Below are 13,932 nucleotides of genomic sequence, written 5' to 3'. Positions count from 1 at the left end.
TTTTTTAATACTATCCCAACAAGCACTGGGACGTATAAATAGCGAATAAAAGTAGACCGTGCATCAAGGAGGTAAATAGGTGTTTTTACGCCGAGCGTAAGTCTTTCAATAGAAGTCGCAGGTGAGCGTGCGCTAACTAAATGAAATATTGCAAAATACGTAAGCCGAAAAAGGTTTTGCCTCCGTAATGCACGCGATACTTTATATAGCAGAAGTATGATATACGAGTCTTTTCATTGTCGCAGAAACGATTACTTTTGGTACGAAACGCAGGTAAAATAAAGCGGGCGCCAGTTGAATGAATCAACGATCCAAATTGAGAGTTGCAGTAAACTCTGACAATATATTGAGATTTCTGTCTGAGAATTGCTTAACCAATAACAATAATTTGTTACTTCACTTACCGAACAATGTATGAGCATACAAGCCCAGACCGACTCTATAGGGAGTCTTTGAATACCGCACAAGGCGGCGCCGTCACATTTTAGTTTAGAAATTTGTTTATTAATTGAATAGCATAATTTGTACAGTTTGTGGTTGCATCGATATCGCCCGTAAACGCAGCGTTTGACGAGGAAAGAAAAAGTGCGTTCAAGTGATTGTATCGGTCACGGTCTTACATACAGGTCTGGACACTCGCTCAAAATTTCAATGGTGAGGGTGTCCTCTATTGAAGTACCGGCCGTTTCGCCTAGTGACCACGAGTGTCGCTGCTATCGAGGGATTCAGGCTGTGTGACAGAGACGGAAACAGCTTGGACGGTCAACAACCTGTTTCCATCTCTCTCGCATACCCTGAATCTTCTATCGCAGCGACACTCGTGGTCACTAGGCGAAACGGCCGGTGCTTCAATGAGAGGACATACCCCCACCACCAGAGTTTCCAGACCTGTATGTAAGACCGTGGTATCGGTAAACAGACCGATTGGTTCATGTTGACAGTGAAATTACTGATTTACTTCTTAATGGAACAAAGATAATTCTACAATAATTAATTTTTATATTATAGTTTACGACGCATACAAGCAGTATTTGTCATCATGAGAAATTGTATCGTCAACTCAAGATACGAAAATCTGTAATAACTATCTGTTTCGTGTCTAAAGTTGAAGATATCAAGAAATGAAATAAGCGTAAATTATTGTAGTCTCCTTTTCTCTCCATTTTCGTTACTTGGTTTCGGAATGTATAACATTCTAAACTATACACATAGTTATGTTTTCGTCTTTGCTCAGCCTGTTTCGTAAGTTTATTCAGTATTCGTACTATTCTTAAATTTAATTTACCCGACTTCAATGCCGACGCGACATCGTACTCGTGAATGTTGGCTAATTGTAAGGACTGTTGTCACGAGCTCCAACCATCCTTACAGATATCAGTATCGTCATGGTTATCCAGAAAATTTTACTCAAGAAAGCACATTCGTTTGAAACTTGCAAAAAGCAGGAACAGGCTTGGACAAGGTTTTAATGAATTTAGGCTAATTAACATTAACTTGATATTGTGCTCAGTTGACTCAAAGAGGGTCTCGCAATCTCCAAGTTCTTACGGTAATGTGAAATGAGTTTGTTCAACCAAACTGCGTAGAGATTCTGATTAACGAGAATGTTCAATGATAACAAAAAAAAAAAACCTATTATCTGGTTTTCTTATTCAACACTTGTTATCGTAATCCTTTATTTTTCTGATAAATTATTTTGAATTTCCTGAAGTGTTTTTCCCTTCGTTTCCGGCATCCAAATAGCAGCAAAAATGATAGACAGCACCATCAGAAAAGAGTGAAGCCAGAAGACCCAAGATTCGCCAATAACGTCCACTAACGGTTGGTAACTTCTTGATGCAGCGAAAGCGAAGAGACCGATCGAAATGCTGGCGAAGCAGGCTGCCACGCTCTTGATGTTTGGAGCGAATATCTCACTGAGGATCATGTTGGGAACCGGGATGATTCCGATGCAGATAAACAATAGAAAAATTACACCAGCTGTGACTGGAAGCCACTGCAACGGTTCCGGATCAAATCCGCCGTCTAGCAGAGCAAAGTGTGTACCGTAGGCAGCCATGCTCACTCCAACTCCGGCGCTCGAGACAATCATCAGCGCTTTCCGCCTGAACTTATCGGCTATGAAGATCGATACCCAACCGGCCGCAATTCCCAGAACGCCAAGTATAATGACCAAAGTGGCCGGAGCGATGAACGTGATCCCTGCATCAGTCAGGGTTATTTCCATGTAGTAAACGAGGGAGTTCATTCCGCTGAACTGCATGAAGAAGAAAAGCATGATGCTGATGATCATGGCCTGTCGGTTTCGCGGGATATTCATCTCTCGCATGCGGTCCATGAACGACAGACCATCTCGAGCGACGACGAATTCCTTCAGGTGCTGGACCTCGAGCTTGCTGTTTGCGCCTGGATTGTATCGGGCAATCGATTTCTCAGCCTGTTCCAATTTTCCTATGCGTACGAGATAATGAGGAGATTGGGGGATCCACAGGAATATTAGAACGAACAAAATGCTCGGGACGATGCTGACGTAGGCAAAGACCTTCATCGACAAGTAGACGCCCATCGCGTTGCCGATCGTCGTGCCGAACGAGAATCCCGACATCGCCAAAGTCACCACAGTCCCTCGGATCGTTGGACTGGAGACTTCGCCGAGGTAAAGAGGAAAGCTACTGAAAGACATCCCCACCGATATACCGCCCAGAATTCTGGCTACGTACAGCCAGATCACTGAATCTGCAACCATGATGCAGATCCACGCCATTATCAGAGGCACACCGAGCGCGGTCAAGGTCTGCTTGCTTCCCAAGTACTCGACGCAAAATCCGCCAACAAATGCTCCCAGGAATCGACCGAGATTCAAAAGTGATGCCACCCAAGAACCCTCGTTCGGAGTTATCGGAAGTTCTGAATCCTCTGCTGTTAATCGCAGTAGATACGGCGATGTCCAACCAAACATCAGCCCCACGGTAGTCGACATCAGTAATGCTGCGAATGATAAGAGCTCGTTATCATTGTCTTATGTTTCGAACATTACCGTATTTCATTTCAACATTTTGTATCAAACTCCTATGCATCCGCTAACGTGCGTTTTCCACTATAATAAGGGCTCTTAGGAACACTGAAGCTTCTCAATTTTTTACCGTTATTAAAAAAAAAAAACAAACAAATCCACCGACCATAAACAAAACTCAACGCCAGAAGTGCTAGTCTTGCATGAATGGGCGGAATTCGCTACAAGGTTACCGCGTAGGCATCAGCCGGGCTCTAAGCCTGAAGAGATAACTGAGTGTGCTGACAGATTTCTTCTCAATTTTTATAACTGTTGGAAATACACATTATCAAGATTGGAAATGTAATTTTTGTTAGTAATTGTACTTATTATTATCGAAATGCGAAGCTTATGTAAAAAGCTGTACCTTGGTGACATAATACATTGCAACACTTTTTTGTGCGAAATTTGTAATTAAGAGTTTAAGAAAATTGGTTAAAAACTTGAAAAGTAGCATAAATTGCGTTTTGTTCTTCGTGAAGCTGAAGCTAGCAGCCAAATATGTTAAACTTTTTAGAAATATAAAAATGCAGTTCAGTTATCTAAATAATTCTATAAAAATATTGGGGGTTTAAGGTATTTCACAAAATTTAGATTTTTGGACTTCTCTACCTTATTCGAATGATTATTAGAACGTTCGGCTGCTAGCTTTAGCCTCGTTTTTTCTTTAAATCTTCTCTATCACTTGTCTAAGGACGAAATATCCACTCGCTATCGTAAGACATTTCGAAGAACAATTTGTCGCTAAGGTGGATGGTGTTCATTCACATGGTTACACAACTCAATAACTATCTGCCCGTTCAAACGTTATTCTGGATGTGTTACAAGTTATGCGAACGATTTTGACTCGGATTATGATATCACCTTTTCGCGTAATTCGTTAACTATGAATCAAAATTGAGAAAAAGAAGTATTTCTTACAAATTGTAGAACCACTCGATTTGAAAGAAATGTATTTTAATTCATTTGTTATAATTTAATTATCGATTATATTTCACTAACCTGTCGCTGCGGCGAACCATTGCAGCCAAAGAACGTTTTCTAACCAACTAATGTTCCTGATGAAAGCCATAATTCAACACTTCGGCACTAGACATTGAACGACACTAGTTCATTCGACGTCTGTGGCAAGAGGACTAACATATGATTCCGAAATGCCGTGACTTTTATAACGATTGTTTGTGTCTCAGATAAGATAAAATTACCGAATCTAATTCCGTATGTCGAATATTCGCAAGTCGCGCGTCGTGCGATATGCTCCGATCAAATAGATTGTAGGCAATATCAGTTCATCAAGGAAATCGAAATCCTCTCTTTCCCTGATAAAGTTTCATTTAAAATTTTATCTGTAAATATGATTAGCAAATGACATGATAGAAAAACTCGTATTACCTGTCTGCAGTAGGAGGAAGTCCCCTAGTGCCGGACGCATAAGGTTATTCGTTAATAAAATCCCAACCTACGTGAAAACATAATGGTTTTTATTGTTATGTTCATCTTTGGAGTATTTTGAATGATATAGTAACTTTGTGAATTATCATTTAACGTTAAACTAAGTAAAAAATATTATTGTATTTAGTAGTAAAAACCAGTAAGTCAGAAAAGAGGCACCTAGTACCGGACACTGATAGTACGACTGGAAAGAAATCATTAATAAATCTTGCAATGTTCACAAATATATTGGCCATAGAACCCAGAAATATCTGTGCACACCTCATGCACCAGTTCTTTGAAATTTGAGCCATGCATGGTATTTTTGATAGTGTATCTTTCAGCGCAGCTTCTCTACCTGTCATATTTCCACCCAAGATCTTTTGAACTGCCTTTTTCATGTTTTCTTCGGACCATTTTCCTTTCTTGATTATTTAGTTATATTCGCGATTGGTTAGTTATGGTAAAATATCACTAAAATAAGTAGGAGCAAGTTTTGTATAAGTAGCAAAAATATGAGAAAAAAAATGGATGTCCGGTACTGGGGGACAAATCAAGTGTCCGGTATTAGGGACACGTAATGCACGCGTGAATGATAAAATATGTGCTCGTTCGCAATATATCAACTTTCATTGGACATTGTTTGAAAGAATACATACCAACAAACATCCCAGAGGAAAAACAAAACAACGGAACCACTAATTTTTCAAAATATAAGTATGTGAAAATTAGGTGTGACGCAAATTTATGCAGACTTGAACGTTAACTGACTCTCGGCAACGCACGAATACACGCTGCTGCATGCGGTATATACCCCCATCGCTACGTCCATTGCACATGTTCGAATCACGCAAGAAAACTGTAGATACTGTTTTGACTCTGGGATATACTATGTGTGTCCGGCGTTACGGGACTTCCCCTATCGTTCGTACATGATTTTAATATCTGAACTTTTCTCAAATAGCGCAACGTTTTTTTCAATCGTTAAATCAATTTAATTATCCGTATCAGGATTGGGTGGGTGAAACAGAGAACATCTTCCTTACACATTTACCGCATGTTTGGACAATAAATTGCATTTATTCATGTTTCACATTCAGATCGAACAATCATATAACATTGGTCACACGCCAATCAAAATTAAATCTAAGAAAAAACGGGTGATCCGAAACAGGAGTATTTTATGATTTTTCAGTCGTATCGAAACAAAATTTCTTTATAAATAAAACTCGATTTTGTTTCATTCGCGATTTACTCGTATAAGAATACTGACTGATTGTGAGCGTCTTTTCGATTCTGCATCTGGATCCGCGATGAGCGTTGGAGATGCCACGCTGCAAGGTATGTTATTATAGGTAGGATCAAGTCCTTGTGTGGCAAAGCAAAGGTGTCATATCCTAGGCTTAATGATATATATTGCCTTGAGTAAACATTGTAAAAACATCAGTAAAAAGTTCTTGTCTTAATTAATCATTCATTTATATCATAACCGTTCGTAAACCCTTCAATGAGCAATTCTTACTTAGGTTATAAAACAATTGCGTAAACGGATCAAACACTGACCAGTAATATTTACTCTCGAAATACCAAATTCCATTTATTCTTGTCCTCGTTACTTCGTAACATATTACTAACTGATTACACATCTTCATGATTGAAACGCAGTTAGAAACTTCATAATGTCTTCATTTTTATTGATAAGACGTGCAAAATTACGGGTTGACCAGTCAAACTAATTTGACTGATATTCAACTATCCTATATTTGTCTATTCGAATAACTTACTATACACTTAGGTATCCGAAACTACAAAGCTTCCGCTTGTCATTGGAGAGGTGACCATTTCTTGCGGTATTTTCAGTTCGTGTCTTGAGAACCGAACTCAGCGTTCTACTTTTGAGCCGTGTAGCCCGGCTATTGAACCCCAAAAATTGCGTAATATACGCTGTAACCAAAGTCACATGGCTTTCGGAAACAATTTTTGGATGTTTGTGAGGTATAACGGTGGTGAATATCGTAGCCAACAAATATCAGTGTCATCAATTAGTTCAAACTTCCTCGTTTTTCATCCCCTTCGCGTGTTCGGATTTCCCATGCGTCACACTGTCCGTCAGTATCTCCTGGATTTCCTGCAGAGATTTCCCCTTGGTTTCCGGCATCGTGAAGATGGCGAAAGGTACGGCGAGTACGGCGATGAACCCGTAGAGCCAGAAGACGTACTCCTCGCCCATGGCGTCAACCATCGGTTGGTACGTCTTGCTGGAGACGAAAGCAAAGACCCCGGACGATATGCCCGCGCCACACGCTGCCATGCTCTTCAAATTCGCGGGGAAGAGCTCGCTGAGCACCGCACTGGGAATGATCATGATACCAACGGAGTAGAAGACCTGGTACACCATCATCGATCCGATGGGCAGCCACTCCATGACGGGAACGTCAGGCTGGTAATCGAGCAGAGCGAATTGCAGTCCCAAGCACATCATTGCAGCGAAAACTCCAACGCTCGAAATGATGAGTAAAAACCTACGTCCCGACCTCTCGATCAAGTACATGGCAAGCCACCCTGTCACGATCGAAAGGGCACCTGCGATAACGACGACCGAGGATGGAGCGATCGCCTTGACCTCGGCTCTGGTCAATATTATCTCCATGTAGAAGAGGAGGCTGTTCGTTCCGCTGAGGTGCATGAACATGAATAAGACGATGATTATGAAACCGGCTCTCCTGTTCTGCGGGGCGTTGAACTCACGAAGACGGTCCCTAAACGAGGTCGACTTTGAAGCGAACACGTAATCCTTAAGAATTTCCATTTCCTTCTTAATCTCGACTCCGCGGTGGTACCATTGGTATGCCTTCGTCGCCTCCTCGAGTCTTCCGACGCGCAACAGGTGGTGAGGCGATTCGGGTACGAGCGCGAACAGCACGACGTAGATCGCTATCAGAACCAAAGTTATCATCGCGAAGTAGGACATTGGCATGTACGACCCCATCAGGTTGCCAAGGAAGTTACCCACGGCTCCACCGTTCATTGCCAGTGTCACCAGAGCTCCTCTGATATAGGAGTCGGATATTTCTCCGATGTAAATCGGGAAAGCACCAAAGGTCATTCCCATACCGATACCGCACAGAACCCTCGCTGCGTACAGCCACATCACGTGATTTGCCAATATGATGAATATCCATCCGAGGGCGCTCGGAAATCCTATCAGGAACATTGTTTTTCTGCTACCGAAATACTCTATGCTTACTGCCGTCAGAATTCCACCCACGAATCTTCCTACATTTATCAGCGATGCGATCCAAGATGCTTCCGAGTCGGTTATGGGCAGTGGCGAATCATCTGCCAGCAGCTTCGCCAAGTACGGTGATGACCATCCTGCCACCAACCCGGCCACGATTGTTACCAGGGTCGCTGAAAGAAGACGTTAACATCAATAAACATGAACAGATTTCACGGACTGTTTAGTATCTGCTCTGAAGCGCGACTACATTGGGCAATAATGTCAAGGCAATTTTGTTCAGATCCTGAGTTTCGGGATTATTGATGATATTTTTATATAATACAATATTTTTATATTTTTACAACGCTGCGAAGGTGCGTGAAATAAAAGCGGTCGAACGGATACGTAGGCGAACTTCACGTCACTTTAATTGTGCAAGTTCTATTCTCCAGCGTTCGTTTTTCATAAACCGCAGGTATAAAAGAAAAACCGTGGAATTGACGTTATTGATCGAAAGAGAAGGACGTTACAGTTGAACTCTCAGCGACACGATAATAATGAATCGAGTGTGAAAAAGCAATATTTCTCAAAATGCAACTTCACTAATGGTGCACTGATTGAAGTTTTTGTTTGATAAAAAAAAAATGTTTAAAAAAAAGGATCAAAAAATGAAAGATCAATTCGATGTTGAAAACTTACCTCCTGCGCTTCCCACCCATTGCGGCCACAAAATCCTGACCGGCAAGATCGAAGGTACGTAAACCATGTTGCTTGTTACTGGACAATTGTGAGAGCGCGAGCGTCTGGATCTCCATGAGGTGCGTCTTTAAACCATATCTGAGTTGGGTAGCTGAAAATGCTCTCTATTTATACTTTGATAAGATAAGACCCACGCTTTGTTCTCATAAAATAATGCTTTTATCAATCACGGAATCTGTCTAGTCTAATTCTTGTACAGCTTCTGCGGGTTTACCTTACCAGATACAGGAAGCTGAAATAAAAGCCGCTACTGCAACCGGCACATAAATCTCAACGCTCAGCGATTATGGGCCTTAATAATGACGACTGAACAAGGGAAATAAAGAATTTCAGAGATGACGATCTCTCCCGTAAGCTCCCAATATATGATTCCCAAAAGCCCAGGCGTCGTTAAGTCAGGTACACCAATATATCCACTACCTCGTATTTAGTCCCTCCTTGACATACTTTCACACATTCAATTTATCTTTTCCATTAGTTTTGGTAAATTTTTTTCTGCATACAGGGTCTGTCCCCCTAACTGGACACCCAACGCGCTGTTCCGCGTGAGACAAATCACGGCAATCACGAGGAAGAACGAAAGGCGATGGACTTGATTCGTTGCATCGGACGAGAAATAGCCGACCTTGCTTCACCCGCCACCGCAACCTTGCACATTCATTCTCACTCTGCCTGACCGGTTTTACTCCTCTTTGTCTCACGCATATAAATGAGACCGAAAGCTGTTTTCTATATTCGAACATCTCCCGATCGAATTAACACTTTGCAATTTAATTGTAAAGTTTGTACGGAACGAAGCGAATCGCTAATAAACAGTCGGTATGGGAATAAATTTTCACGCTGCAGCGATCGAGGTTGATTTACATAATATTGCACCAGTTAGTCCGCGTGCATGTTTCTACCTACCGGAGTTGTCGTCGGCCTTGGTACTCGACTTTAACACCGTCCGGTAACTCGTGTCAACTGAACATTGAACTTTTACACGGTATGTTTGGGATCGGAAAAATCGAACGGTGGTTCGCTCGAACGGGGTGAACTCTGACGACTGAGAAACTCAGGCTGGTTTTTGGATACCTTTGGATTTACTTTGGCGAGGGCGATGGTTCTCCGGGTAGCGGGGATCGACTTCGGATTTCTATTGGCCCTTTTTCGACGACGAGATGCGCGTCCAACTGCGCCGGACACTCTGGACAAGTGTTCCTTGAACCTAGGCGCCAGGAAGGGCACGGCATCGGTATAATAACAATAAATTCGAACCTGTGCTACAGGTTTCTATGGTGACTCCTTCTCGAGTTCGTTGCGCTGCAGCTGACCTCCGGAATGCCCGTCGCCTCGAGTATTCCCTCCTTATTCGATCCCTTGTTTATTTTTAGTCTCTGAGAGTATCAGGATGGCAACGTCGCGGAGATTCTGGCTATCATTAGAATTTTTTTCCTTCCTTGAGGTCAAGAGTGCGATTTAAAACTGATATTCGCACTTGTCGACAATTTTTATCGTCATCGACATCATCATTCGCGATTTTTCGTGACTTGGAAACTGCCGCAGCGAATATCAGCAGGGTGGGTTTCACCATCGAGTACTCTGGAAGTTGTTTCGCTCTCGCCGAAAGCTGACAAGCTGCAATTCTCTAATCATACATCTGGTATGGATTTAAATCTGTTTTGAATTATGACGCTGCTTTGAATCCAATCTCCAGAAAATTTTTGGAATGCGTAACATAAGCTGTTTGAAAAAAAAGTTGTATATCAGTTGGTGAAAAAATAATGTTTGAATGACTCTACTTATTTTTCGTAAAATATAGTCTTGTCGTGAAATGCGGGCTCAACGGTGACGTTTAGCACATTTGATAACAAAGCGAAGAGTTATTCTTAACTTGGTTCTATTCGGTTGGTCGATAGCGAAGTCATGCGCTCAGGTATTTCTATTTTTCTCTCCTCGCGCGTGTGTATGTTGTTTTTCCTTATCTCTACATCCATCTTTGATGATATACTTTTTCGAAACACCTGACTGTGTGACACTCTTGAGCCGAGAAGAATTTTCATCACCTGATCTCTCCGCGACGCGGTGCGTAAACAGAGGTATTTTAAGCAACGGGGAATCGTAATTGAGATAAAATTAAAACAAAATTTGCTACTCGTTGTATATCTCTCTCGCGACTCGTCGAAATACATATAAGACTCTGATGCCTCCGGCAGGCACCTTAATTGTCAAGAAAAACCCAAATACGACGTTATTCTCCTTCTCTCCGTCGCCTCAACCCGTTATAACACAGTTTCGTCCCGTCCATTAGCTCCGTACCGAGCCGAAGCCGCTGAATTACTTTTTATTTTGCAGCATTCTTCGGCAGTCTTCTGCGGACCTGCAATGCGCCTTACGCGGCTCGGGCCCATCAACTCACATTACTGCGAGCCAAATCCTGTTGCCCTGTTAAAACAAGACCATTAGCTATTCGCAGCCGAAACCTCCCTCCGTCCTCCTGTCCGCACGCTGCTGGGTTTAGCTTATTATAAACTTATTACCGGAGACAAAAGCGCTTCGTTAAAACTTGCCCTACAAACTAAAGGAGCAGGTGTTCCCACCTTTCGTTAACTAACGCCTTGTAGTCGCTGCAGGCTTTGTGAAGAAACCGTGTGTGCGTATATGGCCGTTGTATTTCGGTTAATTTACTTTCTGCTAGAGAATATGTGGTAAACACGCGAGCTCATTAACTGTGAAAATGATGTTTTTTGAAATATTCAAGTCGTTTACAACGTGTATAACGTATGTATAATGAAACATATTGCGATACGTGATAAAAAGAATTTCTCAACAGTTTCTCGTTATTCAAATATCCAAGTCTGATTTATATGCATATATAGAATGCAGTTGAAAATAAACAAACGGCAGTTGTAAAATTATACCGCCTCGAAAGAAGTGCAGATTACGGTTATTCATCATTCAATGTCTGCGTGAAAATGTAGAAAACAGTTTCAGCTTTTCGTTATGACAAAAATCGGAGTATTGGAGACGCTTTGAACACAGGATACAGTATAAATTTGTATGTAGATACATTTGCCATGCACATCGTTTTCTAATCGAATCAATTATTTAAATTCAATCCCCCCCCTCCCCCCCCAACAAATACAATCAATAAAATTCCACACACCAAGAATTCGATTGTAACGGTCATCTTTAATTTCGATGCATTGGTCATTGGTTCATATATTTGCCGCTTTTGAAGCACCCTGAAGTAAGTTTTTCCTTCGAAGGCCTGCATTGCAGGTACACATACAATATACGTATCTATATATATACATATATATATATATGGGGCAATCCACGTTAAATTAGTAGCCCATGTACCTCACCCTCCTCGAATTTAATCATTTTATAGAATGATATTTATATACCGACGCAAAAAGGTCTCGGAATTTTTTTTCAGATTTGTTTACCTCTCGGTGACATTTGAAAAAAATCGAATCGAAAAACAAATACCGACAACGCTATTGTTGAAAAACTAAAAAAAATTACACAGATTCTACGATTTGAAATGTTATTTCTAAGCACCACACTATAATGGGATCTCAATCTTACTATTTTTTTCGCAAGTTCTTAGTTTTCCCATGTCGGGATTGAAGTTTTCTTGGTTCTTTTTTCTTCTACTCCCCGATCCAAATAGACCACGAAATCATGAAAATACAAAAAAAAAAAAAGAAGTAAATATCGAGATCCCATTATCACGTGTTGCTCAAAAGTCATATTTTGAATTATAGAATATAAATTTCACCAGTAGCTAAAGAAAATCTGAAAAAATTCCCGAGACACTTTTGGGTCGGTAAGAACGTGATACTAAAAAATGATCAGAAACGAAGCGAGGTGAGGTATACGGGCTGCTAATTTCACGTGGAATTCTCCATACGTATGATGTAGATAGATTTATTAAACAGCGTAACTGCTCGAATGGAAGTTGGTAAAGACGACTGAAGGATATCATTAGCGAGAGTTGACGGACTGCCGACTGTACGGTTGAAAATAAATCAAAAGTAAATCTCTCGAGGACCGAAGGAGGGCTGTAAGTATTATATTATCGTAGTTGGACTCGAAGCTGTATTTCATGTGCATACACACACATATATATATATATATATTTTATACACGTACGGCCAACTTTCCGCATCGTCCTAACCATTGTTTAGTATTCTCTTGCGGATTTTCTGTTACCCAGGCAAGCTGCATTCCGAGTAACTAGGCCGTAACTAAAGCTCGTGAAACTTCGTTCAGGAAGCAAAATTCGCACTGCTGCAGTCTGCGCTCGGTGACCCTTCTCCTCATTTTCAAGAAAACTTGTTATAACGATAGCAGTGAAAGTCCACCGCTACTTTGTCCCGTAAGACTTTTCGATTCTATTCCCTCGGTGTTTTGCTCATGCGTAGTTTTGAAGTCTTCCTTTGACATACGGTAAAAGAATAGTTATTACGCAGGTACCGGAAACAGGAAGATGGAACAAGAAACGAACGCATGAATGAATAAAAGATTCTTCATTTGCGAAATCTGAGAAGTCGATCTTCTTTATTTACTTTTATCTATGTTGCGTATGCTTGGAATAAAACTTATGAATTATGTACTTTAGCGCGTTTCCTTTGCATTTTTCAACTCGATGACAGTAATATATGGCGGAAAACAGTTTGATCGCAATCTCTCACCAGCTGTGAAGTTTATCGTGTATGTGAGGAATTTCAGTGCAAATTCTGACACGTTCGGAAGCTCGAAGATTTCCTTCTATACTTCTATCGAGGCCTTGTCTCTGTCATTGATCACCCGATTCGCCGGATTGATACCGTTCTCGACGATCACCGACCTGTCGATATCTCCTCCGTCTCGTCCTCTTGATCCTGCGACTTGAGACGTTAGCAGTGGGTGGAGATGAACGGTTGGAATGCAAAAAAAAAAAAAAAAACTAATAAATAAATAAATAAGGTAGAAACGATAACAAGCGTGCAGAAACATTAAGACGAGGAAATAAATACACGCCGGGAAAAAACCTGAAAAGGTTTATGCGGTTGGGGGAAATTTGTGTGGAATGCAACCATCAATCAATTACGATCTTAATTTTTGTCCCTGTAAATAGAGATGTACCTGCAGGCTTGAACTAAGTATTCACGGTATTCGAATAACCAGGGCTGAGGTGATTTGTGCGAAAAAAAACTAAAAACAATTGAATTCTGTCGGAAATAGCTACTCGAAGGCTTGTCGAGCGGCTGAACACGAACCTGATGTCAGATCTGCGATATCCAAAATGGCGAAACCAATATGGTGGAAAAAAATGTAAAAATATTCAGATTTGGTAGTAATTAGTAGGCGGAGTTTTTTTGGATCATCGATAACAAATCCAAGGTCAGACTTCGAAAATTGTAATGTCGTATCCGTTACAGTGGTACAATATAAAAAAAAGTCGTGATATTTTCGTGCAATCCGGTACCTGAGGGCTTGT

The 13,932-nt window shown here is 41.2% G+C and overlaps 2 protein-coding genes across 2 annotated transcripts; both read right to left on the bottom strand.

The window, feature by feature from the left end:
• Positions 1 to 473: 473 nt before the first annotated feature.
• LOC124302877 (facilitated trehalose transporter Tret1-2 homolog) lies at positions 474 to 4,185 on the bottom strand. The gene is made up of 2 exons (XM_046759449.1): positions 4,055 to 4,185; positions 474 to 2,988 (listed from the first exon to the last, which is right to left on the bottom strand). Exons 1-2 carry the CDS (start codon positions 4,122 to 4,124, stop codon positions 1,676 to 1,678), a joined length of 1,383 nt encoding a protein of 460 aa, XP_046615405.1. The 5' UTR covers positions 4,125 to 4,185; the 3' UTR covers positions 474 to 1,675.
• A 1,358-nt stretch (positions 4,186 to 5,543) lies between these two features.
• On the bottom strand, positions 5,544 to 8,555 carry LOC124302856 (facilitated trehalose transporter Tret1-like). The gene is made up of 2 exons (XM_046759428.1): positions 8,403 to 8,555; positions 5,544 to 7,894 (listed from the first exon to the last, which is right to left on the bottom strand). The coding sequence occupies exons 1-2, from the start codon at positions 8,467 to 8,469 to the stop codon at positions 6,531 to 6,533; spliced, it is 1,431 nt and encodes a 476-aa protein (XP_046615384.1). The 5' UTR covers positions 8,470 to 8,555; the 3' UTR covers positions 5,544 to 6,530.
• Between the last annotated feature and the right edge of the window lie 5,377 nt (positions 8,556 to 13,932).

The sequence above is a fragment of the Neodiprion virginianus genome, chromosome 1, assembly GCF_021901495.1.
Source record: "Neodiprion virginianus isolate iyNeoVirg1 chromosome 1, iyNeoVirg1.1, whole genome shotgun sequence".
NCBI classification, from domain to species: domain Eukaryota; kingdom Metazoa; phylum Arthropoda; class Insecta; order Hymenoptera; family Diprionidae; genus Neodiprion; species Neodiprion virginianus.
Note: the sequence above shows the minus strand (reverse complement) of the source record. Positions and strands in the feature narration are given on the sequence as shown.